This window comes from Mus pahari, chromosome 6 (assembly GCF_900095145.1).
Source record: "Mus pahari chromosome 6, PAHARI_EIJ_v1.1, whole genome shotgun sequence".
In the NCBI taxonomy this organism is placed as follows: domain Eukaryota; kingdom Metazoa; phylum Chordata; class Mammalia; order Rodentia; family Muridae; genus Mus; species Mus pahari.
This window is the reverse complement of record NC_034595.1, coordinates 25,318,463-25,344,127: the sequence shown is the minus strand read 5'-3', so window position 1 is coordinate 25,344,127 and position 25,665 is coordinate 25,318,463. Positions and strand designations below refer to the sequence as shown.

Genomic DNA, 25,665 nt, shown 5'->3' with positions numbered 1-25,665 from the left:
AGTTTCAACAAAAGATAAATGCTTGCCCAAGCAGTGCCTTTCTTACCAGAGAAGTTACTACCAAGAAGCTAAAACAGCATCATTCACTCGTGGTTCAAATAAAAAACAGCTCCACGAACTGCTCTTTAAAGAAGGCACACAGGTGAGGACACTACCGATTTTCTTCTAGAGAAACAGAAAAAAAAAAAAAAAAACAAAAAACCAGAAACAAACAAAACCGGCGGCTTAGCATTAGCTCAGTAGAATGTCTCCTTTATTTAAAACTTCGAAATTCCTCTTAAGTCAATCCTCATCAAACAAGACCCTCAAGCTGCTTCATTTACCAGTTCTCAGTGGTTCGCAAGCTTCTGCCAGGAGTACAACCAAAGCAACTTGGGAGTGGGAGGGGCAGGTTTCAGGTCTCAACGTTGATTTATCCCATCATTTCCAGACATTTGAAACTAACTAGTGCTTCCAGGCAGTCTCCAAAAAACGCTTGGCCATTTCCCCCCTATCCAAACAGTGAAAGCATTCCAAAACCGGAACTCATATTTCTTGTGGGGCGCATCTTCTCTGTGCGTGAGACACGTGTGTCAAACACCGCCGGCACCTTAGGGATCTTTCATGCTAAATGGGAGACTGGTCGACCTTTCAAGAAGTGGTGCAAAATCCTTCGAAGCCGGTGCAGCGGTCCAGTCTTCCCACGATGTGTGTGCCTGCCAGCTGCTGCGATACTCACGCACTTCCCATCAAAGGCACAGTTAACTTCTCGTGCGTCCGTGGAACGGCAGCTCGCGGAAAAACAAGCCTCCGATAAAGTTGTGAAAGAAATCTCACCTTCAGAGTAGCACAAAGGGAACCAATACCGAAAAAACCGCGTTCTGTTCTGGTTACCAAGACGCATCCCTCCCCCAACGAGAAACCCCGTGGTTAGTCTCTGGTACTTTCACTGAGATTTCCTTCAAGGAAAAGCGGAGCGAGCCACAGGCTTCTGCAAACTTCAACCCCCTGCTTTTTTCTTGCCTGCCGCGCGCAGGTCGCTCGGGCTCGCGCGCACTCGCGCGCTCCCTAACTGGCCCCACGTTACTTTGATTGACAGCTCGGCCCGCCGCTCTCCTTCCCACCGACCTTCCGAAGCCGCTTGCCAATCTCGGCGTCTAGCCGCTCCCCATTGGCTAGCGTGGGCGTCCCGCAGCTCCTCGTGCACCGCGGCTTTCAGAGCGCACAGGACGCGCTGGCGGAGGAGGGGCCCAGGAGGGTGGGCGGGGAGACCAGGCACAGAGGCCGAGCGAGGTGGGCGGAGCGAAGGCCAGCACAGGCTGTGGCCGGCCTGCGTCAGGGCCCCACGTTGGTGCGGCGCACGCGGTTGGCTGAGCGGCTGCGGCTCCGCCCACGTCCGTGGCCGCCTGGGTGCTTGCAGCCCCCGCCGCACGGCTCGGGCGGGGTGCTGGTTTGCTAGCGAGTGTGAAACCGCGTGTTAATGTAAGCGGCGCAAGAGGCGCGGGCGGCGGCAGGAGCAGCGGCGGGGACCCCCGCGTCCCGGGGCAGAAGCCGGGACTCGCCTTCGACGTGGCCCGTCGCGGAGGGAGACGGAGCGGCAGCGCGCTCTCCGTCGCGTGGACGTTTGCCTCCGGGTCGCGAGAGAACTTTGCGGTGGCAGGAGCTGGTCAGCCCTCTGCTAAGAGCCGACGAGGGGAAGGCAGGCGCAGGGAGCGCCGGAGCCGCGGAGAGCGTCCGGCGGCCTGATGCCCGGGGTAGAGGCGCGGCGGGCGGCCAAAGAGCTGCACCGGGATCACTAGCCACCGACTGGAGGGAGGGCGCATACTGGCTTGACCCTGCCAGGACCCCGCTTCGGCTTCGAAGCCCCACGCCCCGCCGGAGTCTCTGCAACGCCGGTGGAGAGCCGCCGGTAACCCGGAGCACACCGTCGTGGGAGCGGGTGACCTCCCGACCGGAGACGCGGCTCTCGCCGCTGGCTGTCTACGTGGGTTTAAGTCAAGGCGCCACCTGCGCGGCCGCCGACGCAGGGAGGAGACACACAGCTCTCCTGCATTTGTGAGCCGCCGAAGGGAGCGCGCCGGGGGCACCGGGTGGAGGGCCACCGGAGGTCCGGGAGCCCCCGCTGCGCAGACTCGCAAGCGCGGGGCCGGCCGAGCCGCCCGCGATGTGGCCCTGAGGGCGGGGGCCGCACCCGTCGCGCCCTGGCCTTGCATCCCGAGTGCCCCGTGCGCCGGCCTGCTGCGCTGCTTCGCGTTCCTCGGCGGGATTCAAGTTGGAAGTGGCGCGGAGGATAGAGCTATCCCGGAACAGAGCCGCGGCTGCCGCCAGAGCGATGTTCCCGCAGAGCCGGCACCCAGTGAGTCGCCGGCGTGGGTGGGACCTTGCCCCGCGCGGGAGCCCACGAAGCCCCATTTCCCCTTGCCCGCCCCCCTCCCACTGGATGTCTAGACGGGCGGACGGGCGTCGCGCAGTCACGGCCCGCTTATCCCGAGGCCGAAGTGAGCCCTCATCTCGCCTGTTTACATGTAGTCAGTGCGGCCGGGTCACTCCGGGACTGGGGGCCGAGAGGGAGCTGGCATTTCATCTCCAGGTCCCCGGTCTTTCTCGCACCGGTTGGGGAGGGGCGGCCTGGACATCGAAGCTCTGACTTGGGCCTTTTCAGCCTCCTCCGGGCCGGGTGACCCCAGAGCGCCGGGCACGCGCTCTCCACACTGGAGGCAGACTTATTTCTGAGCCTCCTGAGAAATTAGGGCCCCAGGAAGATCCGCTTTCTCCCTCTCTAAAGTGAACCGAGGGTTCTAGTTTGGGCCTCTGTTTCCCACCACTTCTAACTTTGTATGTATTTATTTATTTAATTTTGTTTATGTCCCATCCGCTTCTCCCTCTTACTTTTCTGTTTTATGCCCTCATCCTCATATCTCCTCCCTTGGTCCCCCTTGCTGGTCACCTGCAGACGCCGCACCAAGCTGCAGGCCAGCCCTTTAAGTTCACTATCCCGGAGTCTCTGGACCGGATTAAAGAGGAATTCCAGTTCCTGCAGGCGCAGTATCACAGGTGCGTGTCGACCTGCTCAGGGTGGTGGTCACCTGGGGCGCGGGGGGGGGGGTGGTGTCCCTTCTCACACACGGCCAGGCTGTTAGGGCTGCTGTACTGAGGGCTTGTGTCCAGGCGGTGGCGTGTGGAGTCACCGTTAAGCCCTGTCATTCATGTTACCCCCATTCGTCGTTCTTCCTGGGCCGTCCCTTCTGTTGTCTCCTCCTCCTCCCATTGTTTCCCCTTTGCGAATGCATTTGTGGCTGTTCCAGGGAGTCCCTTTTCGTGTATTTTGGAGTTGCATGAGAACCGTCAATATTTGCGCTTCGTTTATTTATTTTGCAACAGGCTGAACTGAAACATGGGTTCAATCAATGGCTCAGTCCTGGAGTGTGCGTTCAGGAAAGCAAAGCCATGTTGCAATCGCTGTTTGCCATACAAGAAAATTGGGTTGTCTGAGACAAAGTCCGTTAGGGAATGGTAGATGCGGTTAGCTTGGGGCCATCAAGGGTGATTAGGTGGTAAGGTGTAGATAATGTGTGTGTTTGGGTAGGCCAGGAGACTAGAGTCACATTCACCTCTGTTCTGGGTTCTTATGTAAGGATACCTTCTATGGATTGGTTAGTGGAAATTCTAGCTAAAGCCCCCATCTATAGATAATAGAAAAGCTAATTATTTTTCTATGATGAGGTTTTGACTCATTGTTGCTAAGCAGTAACTTCGAAAGCGATTTTTTACTTTTGTCAAGCTTGAGGAAAAGGACCAAGGAAAAGCTTGGTGGCTTGGGTCTGAGTTTTCTTAAGTTTGTCAGAGGCTTTCTGATTTTTGACCTTTTATCTACTTTTATATCATATCTCCAGAACTTGGGTCATACTTGGACACACTGTTTACTGAACAGGGACAGAAGAACTTCAACCCACTTCATTGCTGTTGCTGCTTGTCATATCTTGGCAGCGATTCAAAAGGTTTTGAAAGGCACTAGTCATTGTAGGGAGTGACTTTACAGTAAAGTTTTCAAACCTGAAGACTGCCTGTGCTAGAGAATGGAGTTTGCGCAAAGGACAGGTTTTGGTGCAGGCAAGAGAAGATTGGTGAGGACAGCTGAGGAATCTGTTTTGATAGGTTGTTCCACTTGGCCTCTCTACAAGATGTGTGCCCCCAAAGAACAAAAAGAACAGTAGTTGGTGGATAGTCCCCATTGTTCACCACCTTTTCCAGCACTGAATACAAAGACAGCTTTGAGGATGTTTTCCTAGCTTACAACTTTTCCAAATTGTTTTTGCTTGAAGTGCAAATATGTGAGGCAGATGTTAAAACAAGTGACATAATGTTTACCTTAAGCTGCCTGTTTTGTTTTCCTAGTCTTAAATTGGAGTGTGAGAAACTGGCAAGTGAAAAGACAGAAATGCAGAGGCACTACGTGATGGTAGGTATCAAAGCCAGGGGTACCGTTCTCTGTATGTGATAGTGTGTGTCCTTGCTACAAACATGAGTTAACAGCATGCTTGGTTCTTCTCTTTACAGTATTATGAAATGTCATATGGATTAAACATTGAAATGCATAAACAGGTAAGCTGGAGCTAAATCTTAAGCTGCAAGATCAGTTTATAGGATTTTACAATACCGACTTTGTCCTCGCCCACTGCATGTTACGGGTGGGTGCTTGTGGGCTGTTTTTCTGCCCCTCACTGAGTTGGTGTTAGCACTCTGCAGTAAGGACTGCTTCCACAGTTAGAAGGCTAGGTAGGTGAGATGCTTTGGACATGCTTACGGGTAGACAGGAACCGAGCTCAGTTTACTTTTTCACATGGATGGATTCCTCCTGTAAAGATCGCAGATATCTTGTGGTTACTGGAGTTTAGAACAGCTAATATTTTCATATGTTTGTGTCTAAAATGTGGAAAGATTTGGGAGTTTCTTTAATTGGATTTAATAAAGCATATGACTTGAGAGTGCTCTTAGGCTTTGGGGTTTCATAAAGTGACACTCAGGAGTAGTGGCTTATTAGCAAACATGTTTTTGAAAAATTTCTCAGTTGATGCAGATTTGGAGGTGGAAAAAAATGGCCTTTTACTGCCAATGAACGTGTTGGAAGGTGCTTCAGCCTTAGTGGTTTTAAAAGCATGAAAAGATTAGTGACTGGAAAGCTTTAGCAATGACTTGCGTTTGCAAGTTCCCATAAAATTCACACTTATGGCTACTATAATGGTGTATAAAAAGAGTATTGAGCTGGAACAAGACACTAAGGACCTCGTAAGAGAAGAAAAGCTAAATGATTGCTTAGCCCAGAGGACCCTCAATTGAGTAGTCATTGTCTGCCAAAGAAAGCATTAATGGCAGGGTGCAAGTGTTCTGGAGATATGCTGACATTCACTTTATCAAAATGCTAGTACAATAAGTCTTTTAGAAATCGATTGACTCTTAAAAAATTATCATCAGATGAAGTTGCACAGTTGGACACGTTTCAAAGTGCAACAATACATTTTTTACTTGATGTATATGTGCTATTTCATCTCAGATCCTTGTTTCATTAAATTAAAGAGCATGGCTGACCGGCTGGGGCATGGTGGAGAAATTGATTAGTTCAGCCTTCAGATCTTCCTTATATTCAAAGATTTTCATTAAGCAAGTTTGTTTCAGAGTTGAATTCTGCTTTTGTAACTCTGTACTCTTTGATTTTTTTTTAATTCGTCGTAGATTTCATCGTCTTGTATGTTGGATCTGTTCTCAGATACATGTTTTCAGAGCACAAAGTTCGGAGCCTTTCCTTAGTAATGTAATGATCCTTTCTAAAAATGCTTGTTTTACTGACTTGCAAATTCTTTATGGGGGAGTGTTTTTCTGTGTTTCTATGGCTAGTGCTGTGTTGAGGTTTTAAGTCAATGGTAGTGAGCTAGAATATCTTTGGTCTATGGGCATTTAAATTAAGTATGTAAATAAACTTGGTGTAGGTGTATAATCTGCATCTTTTAAGTTACTCTGTTGGGTATTTTGTTTTTTTCTGTTAAGTATTCTGAGCATTTAGCTTTTTCTTTAGTATTTAATGGCTCCTGTACAAGCAACTCTAGGTCCTGTGGTATGTGTTGGTCTTAATGGGGAAGCCGGAAGGTGTGTAGTTCTGGGTTCCGGTGGCTTTTTGTTTACTATGTAGAGAGAAGGAGTAAGGAGCCAGAAGGGGAGGGTGAATTCTGGGGTGAGCAAAGTTTTCTTTTGGCTTCTGTACTGTTCTGTGTTGGGCATATGTGGGTATATACTGTCTCTTTGTATGGCAATATACATTAATAATACACTATGTGTAATTTGGCCAGTAATGTGAAACAAGTGGGAAGCTGAGAGAGACCATAGTCTTCATAGTAAGAGTATTAAGCCCCCTGAAATTTACGTCTTTCTTTAAATGTTGACAGATCCTTCACCAGAATAGTGTGCAAAGTTGTGCTGTAATTTAGTTTAAAGTGATCTTACATTTGAAAAACATCCTTCTGAATGTCACATGTTAATAGTAAGTTTTGAGGAGGCATTTGGTGCTGTTGGTGATCATAATTCTTATTAAAAGTAGTGACGCCTGGCCCCCAGGGTGGAGCCAGGCTCAAATTGATGCTTTTTGCTGCCTGATCACCAGCATGGTCTAAGTGCTCATTATATTGTAGAGAGGGCCTTTGGAGCTCTCATTAGATTTGACAGGAATTCTCTCTAGGGGGAAACTGGGCATTAGCAAGACTCCTGACAGGCTGAAATTATTCCTGTTTTATGGCTTATAACCAAATGCTAGCAAGGCATCATCAGGGGACACAAAAAATTGTCATTTCTGACAACATCTTTGTTACTGAAGAAAGGGTAGCACTGAGAAAAGGGTAACACTGGGGAATTCTGCAGGGTGAGCACTTGAATGCTGTTACGATTTGTCTCTAGTACAGCTCCTGCTTTTCCTTCCTAGCTTTCAACAGCTTTGTCAAGATCTCACCACTGACTTTTCTGTCTGGGAGTTTTAAAGTGGAAGTACATCCAAATCTAGAGCGGTATAATTGTGGTTTCCTTGCTTGGTGCAGTGCCCACAGTCCATGTTTATGTTGTGTCAACACTTCCTGATATAATCTTCCCATGACTGTTTCTCCTCCGTTCTGAGGCTGGCTACAGAAAAGGCAGCTGATTGAGACATTTTTTCCCTTAGTGATTTTAATAGGTTGCTGATGCCTTTCTCTTTCCCGTGTGGGTGGTAAATTTTATTTCTGATCAGCAGAGAGGTGGGACCTATTTGTGAGAAAGCAAGGCAATTCTGAGAACACTGAAGTGTTGAAAATTACATTGAAAATAACAAGCTGGTGTGAGTCTGGGTTCAAGAGCTGATCCCCAGTGTAGGCACTGTAATTTTTTGTTGTGTCCCATGTCCCTGAATAGTTTGTATCACCTCTATATCTTTTCTACATGATGATCGAGCCAAGCATATAAGCCTAGTGTGGTGGCAAATACCTATACCAGCTTGGCAGTAAAGCAGGGGGATTTTGAATCTGATCAGCCAGGGTTGAGACCACCCCTCAAAGAAAAGATAGATGTAGCTATAAATGGTTGTCCTCAACTTTGACTGTTGGTAGTCTGCCTCCTGTCTGACACATTGAGAAGTCGCTGGGTACCTTGCTCTACCTTGACAGAGCACCTGGAGATCAGTGCTCCGCATTATGGAAACTTTGCCTGGGACTGTGTGATTCAAGAGTTACCAGAGCTGCATCATGTCTCATTCAGGCTGCCTTGGGAATATGAAGCCAGTTGCAGAATCACTTTTGGACTTGTGTCCTGACCTATATCTCCTGCTGTGTGTCTTTCCAGGTCACTCGCTCGCTCTGTGTTGATCAATGTTAAAATTTATAATTAAAAGCAGGTGGCCAGAAGAATGTTATGCAAGTTAGGAAAGTGACCAGCGCTGGTTTTCAGTTATTTGCTATTTGTGGGGATCCAGCCACTGGGGGGTAGAAAGCTGTATCCCATTGAGCAGTACTGTCATCATCCTAAATTGTATTCAAGAGCAAAATAAACGTGGCCTGAATGTGTTGGAGACTGGCAGCCAAGCAGTCAACGGTCTATAACTGCTTTCTGTTAGAGTGGGCAGGATGAGCTCTGGGACGTCAGCCTGACACGGGGAAGGAAAGATGATCATTTTTCTCAGGTCTGACTTTGGGTGAAGAAGTCACATGATATTTCAGTACAATCACAGTGTTTTACGTTGAATGGATTTTGGAGTGAAGGTACCATTCACAACTTAGATAGATACATGCTTTTAACTTTTCCTAGAAAACACACTATTCTTTGGTGTGTACATGCTTGTAAATAACCGGTAGGGATTCATTCCTTAGGTAAGGCATTCCCTATTTTCCTATAAAGCTTACCTTGTTCTCCTTCCATTCTGCTGCTGAGGAATGACTTTTATTCCTCCTGATCCTCTGCTGCCCAATGCCCCCAGGGTCTACTTTTTTAGCTGTGTGTGTGTTTGATTTTAGTTTCTTGTTTTGAGAATCTTAAAATATCTATCTCATTTTATTTATTTTTCTGTGTGTATATGTGTATCTTGTATGTGCATGCCATGTGCATTTGCATCTTAATTGTCTCCAAGATCTTTTCAAGGATGGAACCCAAGACCACCACACATGTCAGGTATCTCATCTACTACTGAGTTATTAAAACCCTACAGCCCTGAGAGAGTCCCCTCCCCTCCCCTCCCAATAATAGACCCAGGAGTGACTCACCAGAGAGCAGTACTTAGATTTAAGCTCTACCAGGTTTTAATCACCTTGTAGTACAAAGAGGGTAGCTGTCATCAAGATTGGAGTGTCCCTTAACTTGGTTTTCATGAGCCAGGCTTGTCCTTTACAAGCATAAGTTCAATGAGATAAAGCTGGTGTATTTAAAGCCTGGAGTCTGGAGTGCAAGATTAGCTAGCAGGATTTTTTTTTTTTTTTTTTTTTTTTTTTTTTTTTTTAAGCAAACAGGCTTGATTTCTTACTACCTAACAGTTTTTTCCCAGCCGTTGTCTATTGTCTAGGGGACCATGTACCCAGGCAAGGGACGTGCAGAATCTGGCTTGAAAATTAAGGAGGTATAAGTTATCATAATTACTAGCTTAAAAAACAGATTTATAATCAGTTATGTGTATGTTGAGGGTTTCTACAGTACAGCAAGTTCTGTTGCAGGTTCATGAGGAGGTCAGAAAAAGGAGTTGAATCCCCTGGAGCTGGAGTTGCAGCTGTTTGTGGTCTATCCTGTGTGGGTGCAGGGAACTGGGGAAAGCCTTCTGTAAGAGCTGCTGCTGTTTAGACAGGATCTCTGTATAGCCAAGCCGGCCTCAGACAAAGAATTGGACCTGGGAAGCGCTCAGTGCCATAGTCGCCTCTCCCACCTGACTATACTGCCTGAGACAGACCCTGAGATCTATCGATTTGCTTCGGATACTTAAAGGTCACATACTTAGGGACCGGGCATCTCAGGAATAAGTTCCCAGGCCCTCAGCTTATGTCTTTATAAGCTGAAAGTGCAAATGAATTAAAGTCTGTTACCCAGTGTGTGAGCCACACCAGCACTTGTTTACAGATCCAGCACTTTGTGTACAGACTGAGGGGAGCTCTTTACTGGAGCACTTAAGATGTTCTACCAAATAGTGTTTATCAAGAACCACAAACAGAAACACCTTTCTTTAGTAAATAAATCACCTCGAGTGGTTTTGAAAGATAGATTTAGTTACTGGTTTATGACCACTTTACATTTCTGTACAGATGAGTTTCTGTTCTTTTCCTACTGTGGTTTCTAGAAGTGAATTAAATAAGAAACAGAAGAAGCAGCCCAGGAGACTTTGACTCAGCCAGCCTGTCCATCTCCATTGCTTCTAGATATTGTTTGGGAGGGTACTACAGCCGGAGCCCAGCTGGCCTTGAACTGTGACAAAATTGAATGTTTATACCTTTAGAGTAGCCATTATAATAGTGTTAAAGAATTCTCTACTAGTTTATAGTACAATACTTAATGTGGAAAACCACTCCCCCCAACCCCACACCCATGCCTTGAAACTTTGTAGTACTTGGGATGGAACCCAAGGCCTCACACATTCTTAGGCAAGTATTTTACATACCCAGCCCAACTTGTTTTGTTTTGTTTTGTTTTGAGACAGGGTTTCTCTGTATAGCCCTGGCTGTCCTGGAACTCACTCTGTAGACCAGGCTGGCCTCGAACTCAGAAATCCNCCTGCCTCTGCCTCCCAAGTGCTAGGATTAAAGGCGTGCACCACCACGCCCGGCTACTTGTTATTTTAAAGATTGCTAGTGTATGTGTGTTAGGAGACTAAGGGTAGGTGGGTGAGTAAGTAGGAGAAAGATTTTCTGGGGCAGGGTTTGATAGGATATTCACATATTGTTTACAGAACTTTTCATTGTATTTTGTATGTAATAACAAAAAACTATAAAGAGCGATAGTTTCATAATTTCTCAGCTTATGCATCTATGATGTCTTTTTAAAATGATGTTACAGTTGTCTAGTAACCTGTGTTTTAGCACAATTGTTTCAAATGCTAACATTTAAAATATGAATTGTTTTATTCTTTTGACCTACTTTGAAGCAACCACAGAATCATTAGCATTGACTTCTTTCCCATTTAAATTTTCAGAATGGTTTTCTTAGTTTAGGGTCAATGGTACTTTGCCATTTTTGACTAAGATTGGGGTACTGATCATTTTTGATACAGGAAAAAAAATACAGAAAATTCTGAATTTTTTATTAGTGAAACTGACTTAAAAACTGTGGAAACAGCCCTACCCAGGAACAGTATAATTTAACAGATGATGCTATGTTTTGATTATCCTTTAGAGGAAGTAAGATCAGCTCGTGCTAATGTGGTACACAGTCATGCTATTCTGTTAACTCCCCGGAGTGCATGCAGTATTTGACTGGATTCTCTTTAGCAGCATATGGATCCAACCAGGGTATGCCTTGTGCATCCTGTTCACTAGGAAGTTTGAGCACAAATCACTGGAGACATTTTCTACCTACTTGTAGTCCATGTGTTATACTGCTGTGATACAGTATTATATACCTCTTGAGTGAGCTGGACATTTTGCATGTAGGGATGAAATTATACGTGCTAATGTATCAGTCTATCTTTTTGGCTTTCCCAGTGTATCACTGGTTTAACATACCCTAGCTCTGTGAGAGAACTGATTTTTAGGTATGTTTGTACTTGGAAATGTTGGACCTTTCACATAGTGAGTGCTTCAGGAGCTTCAGGCTCCTTTAAGTTTTAATTGCCCTTCTGCCTGTCAGTCCTTTCCTTCTATGGCTGCTCTGAGTATTTTCCCCATTGTTGTTCCTTTCTGTACTGCCTTTGTTTTCTGCCCTGCAGCTCTCTTAATTCAGACAAATGGGTCTCTTTATGTTAATAGTTTTGGACTTTTCCTCAAACTCTTTTTAAACATTATGAAATAAGATTACTTTTTATTTATCACTTTTGACTTCCCAAATAGTAGTTTAAAGTAAAAATTGCTAGCCTTTTGAAATAGAATCTAAAACCTTAACCAAAGCACTCATCTTCCTCAAACTTACCATGGTCCTCCTCACCTTCCTTCAAGTTCATTTTACCTCAGGGCTTTCTGAGAGCACACAGCAGGCTGTCACACCACATATTACTTCAAATCTGACTTTTGTCTTATGCCTTGTTTGTTATTCCAGCTCTTGTCTTCAGTCTGCTGGTCTACATTCCCAGGACTTGAGTTAGACATCACAAACTTGATGTGGTTAGGATACTCCTATATTCTGTGATGGCTGAGGTGGTTGCAACCATTTTGGAGCTCCATTCTTTGAGATTTGGTGAGAAGTCCTTTACCAAAAACACCAAAAGAAAGCCAGCCAGTTGTGCCCATTTTAATGTACAGATACAAGGAGTAGCCCTATCTAACAATTCAGATCCATCAGTAAGTCGATGGGACCCAGGTTAAAATCCTTAATTAAGAATAGCAACAATCATCCTCTTGCTAAAATTTAAAATGAAATCTGTTCAGATGAGCACTTACAAAGTTATGTTTATGTTTTAAAACTCATTTGAGACAAGGTCTTATTATGTAGCTCCATTTGGCATAGAACTTGCTGTGCAGACCAGACTGGCTTCAAACTCAGATCTTTGGCCTGTGCTTCTTGATTAAAGACACATTGTTATGCCAGGCTCCATTTCTTCTCAAAAATAATTTATGGTTCGAAAATCCCCAAGGCTTCCAGGCTTCAGGAGCACACAGCTGTATGACCTATTACATAGAACCTTTTTTAAAATTTTGTTTTATTTTTATTTATATTTGTGTATTGTTGATGAACTTAAGTCCTTTCAAGAATTTTTAGCTGCTGAGTATCTCTCTACCCCTCACCCTTACCCTGTGTTCTTTAGACAGGGACTCATGGATCCTTGGCTAGAGACAAACTCACCATGTACTTGCCTCCACCTTGATTGCTGAAATTATTTATAGGTATATGCTATCATTCCTGGTTTTCCACTCTGGTTTCTTAGTAAGAAGGTTCACCACATTAATATATTTACATTTGGACTTTAAGAAGGACAAAAAAAAAAAAAAATAGCTTGCTGTTGTTGAAGCCTGGAATTCAGAGTGAACTGAGTGGATATTGCTTGTTACTTATGGACAGGCAAGCTGCTAGTAGAATTGGTGATTAAGGTCAGTCACAGTCTTCATGATTATAGCCACTGTTTTATTTTTATTTTTTAACTTCCAAGTTTTTACATTGTTACACACTACTTTCAGAAAGGTAGAGAGGGCTTGGAGAGATGGCTTAGCAGTTAAAGGACAGGTTCACAGCCATGCAGCCTGTCTCAGGTAAATGAAAGAAAAGGAGAGAAAAACACACAGTGAAAACTTATTAACAATCATTCATATGTATGGTGTCTGGAGTCTGTAAATTAAAACATTTTATGCTACTTGCCTGTTGTTGGTTTTGGTGTGTATGAGGGGTTTAGGGGCGGAATGGTCTTACCTAGCCAAGGCTGGCCTTAAAGTTAACGATTTTGCCAAGGATGTCTTTGAACTCCTGACCTACTTGCTTCATCTCTTAACAGCTTGGCTTACCCATTTGAAGAAAGAGTGGATCTGGAGAGTAGGTGTGGGCTTGGTAGATGACAGGGACTTTGTTTTTCAGCCAATTTTAGTCAGGTTTGATGTGAAGAAAGGGTCTTCATTTATATATTATGAGTTCTATCTTAATGGATCCTTCCTTTTTTCAACTAAACTTATCTCTGTGCTTCAGCATGTTCAAATTACTGACTTACATGATGTTAAGGCACTTTTCTTCCCCAAAGCATAGATTGGTGCTTAACTAGAAAGGCTCATTTGGGAAGATGGTCCAGTGAAGTACTTTCTGTGTAAGCATGAGAAACCTGACTTTGGATCTTCAGCAGTAACCACTGTTCTGTGCTATGCCTCTGTAGCCTTAATGTGTGGGTGGGTGGGTGAGTGGAGTGGGGCAAGTTGTAGGCAATTAGTAGGGGGTGGGGCAGAGAACCAGGGAGTGAGCTTTTTTTAGCCTAGTCAGTGAGTTCTGGGTTCAGTGCAAGACTTTATATCCAAAAGAAATAGGATGAAGAATGACTGATGAAAACATCCAACATCAACCTGGTTTCCCCATCCCCACATGCACATGAGCACCTTCTTCATTCCCCACCTCCAAGCTCCTATACAAAGGAAATACCAGGCTATGCCCTCCTAGGCCTCCAGCCACCTTGCTTTTGGCCCCTTAATGACACTTTAAGGAACCTTGGAAATCTGCCTACAGTGTTTGCTCGGGAGACATTGTTTTATTATTAATAGTCAGTAAAAGTATGTTCTGTCATACTTTTGCAAAATGAAGCTAATTTTGAAGTTTGTATGTATGTGGAAAGTGCCCTAGTCAAGAATTTCAGTTCTAGAGGGTGAAAGGAGCATGAAGTGCTAAGGAGACGCCTGTATGGGGGAGTGGTCTCCCTAAGACTAGGTTCCCAGACAGCAGTTTGGCTCTTCAGGAGCCAAGCTTTTGTTTATTCCAGCACCCCCCTATGCTTTGAGCAAATAGTGAGTCAGAGCTACTTAGAAGTGTGGTGTCCAGTGGCGTATTGACATGCTCGATTATAGAAGAAACTGCATCAGGGAGGTAAACCATTGGGATTTTCAGTAAATATATTACAGCACGCAAGTGACTTGCCGATACTGCTTGTTTAGCAGTTTGCGAGGGCAATGGCAGTATGGATTTTTGAATTAGAAGGGAAGGGCTGTTCTTTCCCTGTGCAGGAACATCTACGTGATGTCTGGGGAGGAAATTGATTTGGAGAACAAAATGTAGCTGCCTTTATGCCATTTGAAAGGCTTCTGTAGATTCATGAGTGAAAATAGAAAGGTTGCTTTAGGGGTTAGGAAAAGGTGTCTTAACACTGATAGACATCTTAGTACAGAATGGAAAGGGATAGAGGAAGGGCATCCAGCCCACATACAGCCTCCTATTAAGGTGCTTGCTCCACTCGGGGTGGTGTTGTGGTTGTGGTTGTTGCTGTTGTTTGGCACATGGAGCCCTAGTACCCCCAGTTCACTATGAAGGCTGGAGTTGAACTCCTGATCCCCCTGTTTCCACCTTAAAAGGATTGGGATTATAGGCATGTGACATCATTCACAACTATTTATTTGTTTGTTTGTTTCTTTCTTTTTTTCTTCCTATCTACCTATCTACTTATCTATTTTTAATGATTTTTCTGAGATGACCTGTACCATTGTAGCTGAGCTAACTGGAGATCGCTTCCTCCTCCCCAGGCAGTTTACTGGAATAAGCCATCAAGCCCAGTTCAGATAGTTGTTCTTAATATTTTGGTTACCAAAGGTTCTTGTTTCATTTCTGTGGAGTAGGCTTTATTGGCATTAGGGTACATGTTGAGTCCTTGAGCTATGGAGATTCTTGGGAATTACTTTGCAAGAATTTCCTATTAGTTCCCTCTTCTTTGTGGGTAGTTATTAATTGCATCACTTTCAATTAGGAATTCAGTAAGTAAGAATACGAACAAGTTAAAAACTCCATTCACACTCTCGGCCTTGCACATCTTGCTCCGTTTATATTTCCATCTTGTTTCTGTTTTTCAATCCTGACGTTCTTTTTCTCTCTGTCTGATTTCACTTCTTTTTTTTTTTTCATTTTAATTGTAAAGTCTTATTTTATTGATTTCTTTAGATCATAAGCATTAAAAACCAAAATATAGCCATTGTTGACTGCCTCCACTCTTTAAAAAAATATAAAATCATTAAACTTACAAACATAGGCCAGCCAGCAGTGTGAACTCTCAAGTATTTAGTATATCTACCGGGGGAATAAAGTGGGTTAGGCTTTTGTTTTGTTTTGTTTTGTTTTCCATTTATGAAGATGGATGAACAATAAATAAGACTTGGTTCATTTTTATAGACGTGGGATTCAACAGAATAAATGGTAAAACAGGTGTGTAAATGTTTTAGATTCTTTTTAATGTAACAAAACTATGAAATTACAAAAAATGTCCTCCTGAAGATAAAGAGGTTTGTTTGCATAGTTACTAGAGTAAGTTGTATGGTTAGAGAAAGTTTCAAACAGGGATGTATGTGCATATGTGTTTGTGTAGGGGGAACTGTCTGCATGTGATTTTGTTTTTTATATGGAATCTGTAAATCGCTGTGTGAAAGATTCGTATAATTGCTTTTCTGTATCTAATACAGGTCTGGAGATGTTGGTTGACTTGAGAGCTGTGGCCTAAGTGTTAACACTGGGAGAAGCAAAAACCCAAGGGGAGAGAAAAGTGTTACCTTTGAGAGTGGCTTCAGATATTTATTGTCCTTATTTTGAGATGGGGTCTTGTTCTTTTAACTGCCCAAGTTAGTCATGAATTCTCAAGGTCCATGAGTCTCTTGCCTCAGTTTACCAAGTAGCTGGAATTACGGACATGGGTTGCTGCTTCTGGCTGACATGCTGAAAGTTGAGGCTTTTAGGATTCAGGAGAAAGTTCTTATGTCTGTGATAAGTACCTAGGAAGAAGAAGAAGGGCATAGCATAGTAGGCCTGTTCTCAGGGCTGAAGAGTAAGGAGCCCAGCTGTCTGTAAGGAAGCACTGGTTGTTGACTGCTGCTTTGACCTGCCAGTTGGCTGGGGTTTCAGAGCCTTCCCACTTGTAAACAGGCTTACTCTCTTATGTTTTGGGGCCATGAGCTTCCTTGGAGCCAGCATCTACATAACTGTAGAGAAGATTGGAATTGCCACACTGAAGTTTAGCCACCGCCCATACTTTTTAGCTGGTCAAAGACCAAAATCATATTGCTAGATTCAAGAGGGGAACTGCTGACTAGTAAGAATCTAGTAAGAAACCTGTTTCTTATTGACAAACAACCTTGGGTGTTGGGGTACTGTTGAAGTACATGAAGGATATTTTGACTATTGCTTCCTCTAAGGGCATGTAGAGTTTTCCTGCTGGCTGTTACATTTGTATTCATTTCTTTTTTTTTTTTTATATTTTATGCAGTTTTTATTTTATTTTTGTCTTCATATTTTTATTTATTTATTTATTTATTATTTTCTTTATTTACATTTCAAATGCTATCCCGAAAGTTCCCTATACCCCCCCCCCGCCCCTGCTCCCCTACCCACCCACTCCCACTTGACTCAGTTCCCTTAAAGCCCTGAGTTCCCTGGCAGTGTTTTAAACAGTACTTTAGCTATTGTTTGGCCATATGTATCACATGTAAAAAGTGATTTGAAGTAAGTTTTTCTCATCAGCTTCTGGGATTGCCCTTGTCAGTTTTCTTCACTGCTGAGATTGACATTGCTCATTGGTTTTTATGGAATGAGTGCCATTGTTGTCTCTCTGACTCAGGCAGAGTCAGTGAAGAGCTTTCTGAGTAGACTTTGCATTGTGAGAATATTAGTATTGACACTGTTTATAATCTGGAGTACAGTTGGAAGACCAGATTCTGCTGTTCGTCCCCTACTAGTTAATATGGCTGCACAGGGGAGATGAATGTGGCTCCTTTTCCAAGTCTATTACTCAAGAGGACTGTAAATTTGATTGGCTGTTACAATTCTAGCAGAATCATTCGATTTGAGAGCAATAGAAAGATAAGATATCCAATTACTCAAATGATTTGCAGGGTTAGCCAACGTTGTCATGGAGACATGAGTTGGAACAAATTAAATTTTAAGCAATAAAATAATCTTAAAGCCCGTCTGGGAACAAGAAAATTTGGCAGTAGCACTTACCTGAATTGAATCTTAGCTTGACACGATGTTGTTTGACATTGATATACTGTGGGGGCCTAAACTTATATATGATACATTATCTTTAAAAAATAGCTAGCTAAACCAGTGAAGGAAAACATTGATATAAAACCAAGGGGCATGAATATTTATTCTGTGACTTAAAGGATAATTGGCCCATGGTTCCTAAGATGTTTTATACTTAAGGATTTAAATGCCTTAAAGATGAAGTGGCTTTAGTTGGACATTTTAAGAAAAGATTGATTTAGCAGCCACATGAGTTTCAGGGCTGTTCTGCTCCTGTGTGTTTGCAAATGCAGTAGAAATCCTGTGGTTGCCTCTCAGTGAGGGTGGAGGTGTGAGCATGCATATATCTGTATGTACAATTGAAATTTTGGCATATATTGTGCTAAAGGTACATACTTGTATTTGCTAAGTTTTCTACTTTGTGGTGTCACTTGCAGACTGGAGAACTATTCCAAACTTGAGCTGATGACCTAAAACCCGAGTAGGCACTGGCTGGAGGTCTAGATGTTATTCCCCTTATTACTACATTGTTTAACTGGTTCCTGGTTTGTGCCCTGGATTTGAAACCAGCGAAATGCCCAGAAGCAAGGTGGCAGGGGGACCTTTTACCCACATTCCTGCTAGGTAGATGGAGATGAAAACTGGTCTGAGGTTGAGCCATTTGCCACATTCTCACAGCCTTCGATTTTCCTCTCATCCTAACCACAGATCATCTCAAATGATTCAGTAATGACCAAAGTGCAATATTGACCTTTATCCCCTGGTGGATTACTGTGTTTCACAGTCCAAATGACAGGAAGTCTATTCAGTTCTGTAGAATGAGTGCAGCCTTATTGAGTCAGCCTGGCCCTGTGGGAACCACACAAGTGCAGACCCGTGTAACAGAATATGTGGGTTAAATTTGGTTTCTGATGCTATGGGAAATGAGAGCTGGCATGTCCTGGAACCCACATGGTTAGTGAGAGAGTATCTGGGATGTTTTCTGAAAACACCCACATGCATTGATTTGTCTGCTTTTAAAGAAACTTGTGACTTGGGTCTGGCCTTGATGTAAATTTCTCTCATTTCTGTCATCTGGCTTGCTGTTATTCCTGTTGTACTTCTATGAACCCTAGGATGAAAATATAATACCATGTTTCATAATTACAAATGGGCCTGGCTGTGCATTTGGGGACTGTTTTCTTTGGCATGATTATTCTTATGTATATTTTGGTTAATCTGTATAGCCAGATATCCCATCTCTTCTATACAGCATCTAGTTGTTCTTAAGAATGCAGGGGGTGTTGTCACCTTGGAAGACTGGTAATTTGGTTTTTTTTGTTTTTTTTTTAAGATTGGTTTTCTCTATAGGTTATATTTCAGTGTTGTAACTCCTGCTCGCATGAAGCACTGATTTAATTTGTTGTTAAAGTATAATTCTCAATTGTTTGCCTTAAGAAAAGTTGCATCAATCCCCAGTAGGTTGTATACCCAAGCCATCGTGCAGACGACTGTCTCTGAATGGAGACACTTTTCTGGGGGTTATGTATGCTTTGAAAAATTTTTAGTGTTTAACATTTGTTCTAAAGTGCTTTGGAGAATTTTTTTATCTTAGACAGTTATCTGTTGAAAGTGGTTTCTAACTTGCCACCTTTGTACTGGCTGAGTGTAGCTGGTACTAGTCTGTAGACCCTGATGCCAGCATGGAAAGAACGCCCCTGCTCCCTCCCTCCCTACAGTTCTCTCTTCTGGACACTCTGGAGCTTTGCCTGTTTTCTGATGGTGACTGGAAAGAGATTTACACATGCCTACCTGGGAAGCCAGGACCACTGATCTCCTTCCTGAGGGACTATTCCTGTCTGATAGCTTAGCCTGGGAAATGGAAAGATAGTTCAGGGGCTGGGTTTTTCCACTAAAATTAAGTAACACATATACATGTCACATTCACAACCACTCTGCTAGACCATGGCTGTCCTTGGTCTAGGTCTTGTGTCATAGTCGGAGTAGCAGCTTTTCATGAGAAGCCTCTTGGGAAGAGCAACTGCTACCATGTCTGTACAGATAATTTAGCTATACGTAGCATGTTTATAAAGTTAGGGAATCACTGCATCCGCCATCCAAGATTTCAGTGTGTTAAGGAAGCACAGGTGCAAAACTGTTTTTCCGTTGATGGCCAAGATGTAAACCACAGGGGTAAAGAGCCTTTGCTTGTGTCACAGTGGACAGTACAAAACAGGCCACAGCTGTCTGGAGGTTAGAACCAACCAAATATAAGTGACTTGGGCCTCAGTAATAGCTGAAGGGAGTGTTGTTTGTATCATTGCAGTGTACCCCGCTTTTTCCAAGAGATACTTCTGCTTCTCTGCCAGTGTTGGACTTTGTGTCTTTGTGTGGAATTTTAGTTGGCAGGTTATGTTTTGGTTTTGTAGTTGTGATTCTAATCTTCTGGGGATGATGATGATGTCGTTGATTTCCTCCTTCTAATCTTGCTGTAGGTACTTTGCTTTAAGGGCACCAGAAACTGTCTGTATTTCCATTCTGTTACAAGTCAATATGATTTCATGTGAACAGGCCCTTTGTGATCTCTGTAACAAGGGTTTCTGAATAATAGAAATGAGCCAGTTACAAGCCTAAACAGCTGTGATGCTTTTGTCAAAGATGCAGCTTTACCAAAGTGACAAATTAAAGCCCAAACGTTCTGCTTGGCAACAGTTGGGTCAAAACATTTAAATCATTAATTAGAAGGAGCTGAATGGGGGAGGGAGTGCAACTTACACAAATACACCACAGGCTCAGACCTCATCTTAGGAAATGCAACTAGAAGAATTCTTTGGGGGAAAAATTAGGGCAGCCCTCAAGTGGGGCCTGACAAGCTTGTCATTTGCAAATAAATCAAAAGACCATCATTGCAGGAAGGAGACCCAGTGAATAGAGTTGCTTTGTCATCCTTTGATGAGCCCCACACTCAAGCCTGCTATTAAAAATGAATGCATTCAAGAGGCTCTGCATTAAGAACATAAACAATTAAGGGCACTTGAGCTAGTCTGCTGAGAGCTCCTGAAGAGATGGCAGAGTTGTCTGCATTCTGCTTCCAGAGCCAGAGAATAGGAGCAATTAGTGTTGCTATCTCCACCCAGACAGCCCTCTGGCTCTTTTTTCCTTTTTTTTTTTTTTTTTTTTCTCCTTCCTTTCTCCTTTTCTCTGAACCCCTCCTTGTTTTCAGAAAGGCCGAGTATTAGATGAGCAGGGAAAGCAGTTGCTGAGCCCAGTGGAAAGGCTGGGGTTTATCAAGTGACAGGGGAATGTAAATGTTGTCATCCCCAGTAACTGGTAAGTTCTGCTTGGCAGTCCCACCAAAGCTTTCTATCCTTCAGTGCTGTTGGTTTTGTTTTAGTTAAAAGTTTTAAGAAGGTACATTTATATTGCTGCGGGAGTTGGGGGCAGTATCTGAATAGTACCTGACATACAGGAGACAGATGCGATCCTGAGCCCTGGGCTTGTATTCTTGTCTTGATCTTGTTTCATGGAACTGTAAAGAAGGCTGCTTATGCCTCCAAGTGGTGACACACGCCTTTAATCCCAGCACTTAGGAGGCAGAGGCAGGTGGATTTCTAAATTCAAGGCCAGCCTGGTCTACAGAGTGAGTTCCAGGACAGCCAGGGCTACACAGAGAAACCGTGTCTTGAAAAAACAAAAACAAACAAACAAACAAACAAAAAGAAGGCTGCTCATATGTTATAACAAGGCTTTGAAGAGAATTCTGAATGTGCTACCAGGTTGTTCTGACCTTAGGCTGATTATATATATATATATATATATATATATATATATATATATGAATGATTATATCTATCTATCCATCCACATACATACATATATATGATAATATACATATATATGACTATGCATATAATTTTAAGTTATAACAAGTTCCAAATGGACCACCTTACTTAAAAAACAAATTTTACAAACACTTCATTTACTGTTTTTCTCTAGGCCTCAAGATTGGGTCAGGGAAACCCAAACCAAACCAAACCAAATGAAACCAGGTGGAGGAAAAAAACTGTAATAGCTTTGTTAGCCTTTAGTGTAAGCACTACTTTTTAGGATCCTTCACTTAGTAATTTGATCCTGGCGGAGTTCCACCACCCTAAACTGACTTTGGGCAGAGTGCTGCAAGACTGTCTAGAGACCTTGGCAATTACTCCTGCACAGTCCTTACCCTGCTTTGAGCTTCAAATGGCACTCATTGTGCATCAAGTTTGGGTGTAGAGGGGAAGTATATGAGCCCCGGGGAGTGGGTTCTTTAGTCCTTGCACTTGCACAAAGTGTGAGGAGTATGAGAAGAGAATGCTGATCTTTTAGGAATAGAATCCTGATATTGTCACACACACATTCCCTAAGGACACATTTTAGTTTAAAAGCCTCATAGAATATTTCTAGTTTTCATCCATTTCTGGGTTTCAAGGTATCTTTTGGTTTTAGCCTCTGCCAGTGTCTGACAAATACAGAAATGGATGCTCACAGCTATCAACTGCACTGAACACAGGGTCCCCAATGAAAGAGCTAGAGAAAGGACCCAAGGAGCTGGAGGGGTTTGTAGCCCTATGGGAGGAACAACAATATGAACTAACCAGTACCCTCAGAGCTCTCTGGGACTAAACCATCAATCAAAGAAAACATATGGTGGGACTCAAGGCTCTAGCTGCATATGTAGTAGAGGACAGCCTAGTTGGTTATCAATGGGAGGAGAGACCCTTGGTCCTGTGAAGGTTATATGCCCCAGTATAGGGCCAGGAGGGAGGAGTGGGTGGGTTGGTGAGCAGGGGGAGGGGGGGAAGGTATAGGGGTTTTTTTTTTGGAGGGGAAACTAGGAAAGGGGATAACATTTGAAATGTAAATAAAGAAAATATCTAATTAAAAATGCAGGAAAAAAAGAATATGTACAGTCTTTCTTTTAGCTGTTGATAGACAAAGAAACTTGGGGAAATTTTCAAGGATTAATACTTAACCAGATATTTATATAAAAATAAAGGTGAATGTTATGATTGATATATATATATATATATATATATATATATATATATATATAAAACAAAACTACAAGCTAAAGGGTTCAAGTGAAGATGTTTCAATCCCACTTGGGAGGAAGAAGAAAGCAGTCACAGTGGGGGAAGGGTGGCAAAGGGAGGGGTGTACCTGCAGAGAAGGGACTGAGAGATGGATAAATAACAACTGGATGGAAAGGGGACCATGATCAGTATTAAGGGTGAGGAAACAGGAGTAAAGCCCTGAGGGCCAGCAGAACAAATAGAAAACCTGGGAGGAGGGGGGAGGCATGTAGGAGGTCGGGCGGGGGGACCCTCTAGATGTACCAGAGACTTGGGTAGTGAGAGATGCTCAGGACTCAAAGGGAGAGACCATAGATGAATGCCCAACAGTGAGGAGATGGAGTTTATCTCTAGTAGAAGACAGGGCATCAAGTGGAGGGATGGGGTTGCCATCCCAGTCACAAACTCTGACCCAGAATTGTTCCTGTCTAAAAGAACTGCAGGAACAAAATTGAGGAAAAAAAAAAAAAAAAAACTGAGGGAAAGGAGGTTCAGTGACCCGCCCAAATTGGAATCTAACTCAACGGAAGGTTCCAAGGTCTGACACTATTACTTGATGTGCTTACAGATAGGAGCCTAGCATGGCTGCCCTGAGAGGCCCAACAAGAAGCTGAAAGAGTCAGATGCAGATACTTACATCCAGCCAATGGACAAAAGCTGGGGACTCCTGTGGTTAAATTATGAAAAAGCTGTAAGAAGCTGAGGAGTGTGACCCATAGGAAGACCAGCAGTCACAATTAACCTGAACCCTGAGACCTATCAGACACTGAGCCACCAACCAGGCAGCATACACCAGCTGATATAAGGTCCTCAACACATACGCAGCAGAGGACTGCCTGTGAAAGAAGATGTAACTAATCCTTGAGAGACTTGAGATCTCAGGGAGTGGAGAGGTCTGGTAGGGTGGGGGTGGGACATCCCCTTGGAGACTGGAGGGGAGGAGGAATGGGATGAGGAACAGCCAGAGAGCAGACTGAGAGGTGGATAACAACTGGACTGTAAAAAGAAATTTAATAACAACAACAGTAATAATAATAGAAGAAAAGCAAAACATACTCTCCGTGCACAAAGCCCTAGATTTAATTTCCTAAGTCTACCAAAATAACAGTGATGTAGGGGTGCAGGCATACTTTCAAAGAGCTAAAACCAAAAGAGACCTTGAAACCCAGAAATGGATGAAAACTAGAAATATTCTATGAGGCTTTTAAACTAAAATGTGTCCTTAGGGAATGTGTGTGTGACAATATCAGGATTCTATGCCTAAAAGATCAGCATTCTCTTCTCATACTCCTCACACTTTGTTCAAGTGCAAGGACTAAAGAACCCACTCCCCGGGGCTCATATACTTCCCCTCTACACAGCAAGCTCTTGTTGGCATCCACAATAGTGTCTGGNATATATATATATATATATATATATATATATATATATAAAACAAAACTACAAGCTAAAGGGTTCAAGTGAAGATGTTTCAATCCCACTTGGGAGGAAGAAGAAAGCAGTCACAGTGGGGGAAGGGTGGCAAAGGGAGGGGTGTACCTGCAGAGAAGGGACTGAGAGATGGATAAATAACAACTGGATGGAAAGGGGACCATGATCAGTATTAAGGGTGAGGAAACAGGAGTAAAGCCCTGAGGGCCAGCAGAACAAATAGAAAACCTGGGAGGAGGGGGGAGGCATGTAGGAGGTCGGGCGGGGGGACCCTCTAGATGTACCAGAGACTTGGGTAGTGAGAGATGCTCAGGACTCAAAGGGAGAGACCATAGATGAATGCCCAACAGTGAGGAGATGGAGTTTATCTCTAGTAGAAGACAGGGCATCAAGTGGAGGGATGGGGTTGCCATCCCAGTCACAAACTCTGACCCAGAATTGTTCCTGTCTAAAAGAACTGCAGGAACAAAATTGAGGAAAAAAAAAAAAAAAAAACTGAGGGAAAGGAGGTTCAGTGACCCGCCCAAATTGGAATCTAACTCAACGGAAGGTTCCAAGGTCTGACACTATTACTTGATGTGCTTACAGATAGGAGCCTAGCATGGCTGCCCTGAGAGGCCCAACAAGAAGCTGAAAGAGTCAGATGCAGATACTTACATCCAGCCAATGGACAAAAGCTGGGGACTCCTGTGGTTAAATTATGAAAAAGCTGTAAGAAGCTGAGGAGTGTGACCCATAGGAAGACCAGCAGTCACAATTAACCTGAACCCTGAGACCTATCAGACACTGAGCCACCAACCAGGCAGCATACACCAGCTGATATAAGGTCCTCAACACATACGCAGCAGAGGACTGCCTGTGAAAGAAGATGTAACTAATCCTTGAGAGACTTGAGATCTCAGGGAGTGGAGAGGTCTGGTAGGGTGGGGGTGGGACATCCCCTTGGAGACTGGAGGGGAGGAGGAATGGGATGAGGAACAGCCAGAGAGCAGACTGAGAGGTGGATAACAACTGGACTGTAAAAAGAAATTTAATAACAACAACAGTAATAATAATAGAAGAAAAGCAAAACATACTCTCCGTGCACAAAGCCCTAGATTTAATTTCCTAAGTCTACCAAAATAACAGTGATGTAGGGGTGCAGGCATACTTTCAAAGAGCTAAAACCAAAAGAGACCTTGAAACCCAGAAATGGATGAAAACTAGAAATATTCTATGAGGCTTTTAAACTAAAATGTGTCCTTAGGGAATGTGTGTGTGACAATATCAGGATTCTATGCCTAAAAGATCAGCATTCTCTTCTCATACTCCTCACACTTTGTTCAAGTGCAAGGACTAAAGAACCCACTCCCCGGGGCTCATATACTTCCCCTCTACACAGCAAGCTCTTGTTGGCATCCACAATAGTGTCTGGGTTTGGTGGTTGTTTATGGGATGTTTCCCCAGGTCAGCCAGTCTCTGGATGGTCATTCCTTCAGTCTCTGCTCCATACTTTGTCCCTGTAACTCTTTTCATGGGTATTTTGTTCCCCCTTCTAATGAAGTATCCACACTTTGGTCTTCCTTCTTGAGTTTCAAGTGTTTTGCAGCTTGTATCTTGGGTACTCTGAGCTTCTGGATAATATCCACTTATCAGTGAGTGCATATCATGTGGGTTCTTCTGTGATTGGGTTACCTCACTTAGGATGATATCCTCCAGATTCATCCATTTGTCTAAGAATTTCATAAATTCATTGTTTTTAATAGAGGCGTAGTACTCCATTGTATAAATGTACTACATTTTCTGTATCCATTCCTCTGTTGAGGAACATCTGGGTTCTTTCTAGCTTCTGGCTATAAATAAAGCT

At 43.5% G+C, this 25,665-nt stretch overlaps 1 protein-coding gene across 12 annotated transcripts in view; it reads left to right on the top strand.

Annotated features, from left to right (window-relative positions):
- Nucleotides 1-1,405: 1,405 nt before the first annotated feature.
- Nucleotides 1,406-25,665, top strand: part of Tle1 (TLE family member 1, transcriptional corepressor) — an 85,322-nt gene continuing 61,062 nt past the window's right edge. For all 12 annotated transcript variants that reach the window (XM_021200871.2, XM_021200883.2, XM_029539476.1 and 9 more), the window contains exons 1-4: nucleotides 1,406-2,335; nucleotides 2,933-3,033; nucleotides 4,375-4,438; nucleotides 4,537-4,581. In XM_021200871.2, coding sequence (XP_021056530.1) covers nucleotides 2,312-2,335; nucleotides 2,933-3,033; nucleotides 4,375-4,438; nucleotides 4,537-4,581 — 234 coding nt within the window. In that variant the 5' untranslated portion in view covers nucleotides 1,406-2,311. The remainder of the gene's footprint in view (nucleotides 2,336-2,932; nucleotides 3,034-4,374; nucleotides 4,439-4,536; nucleotides 4,582-25,665) is intronic.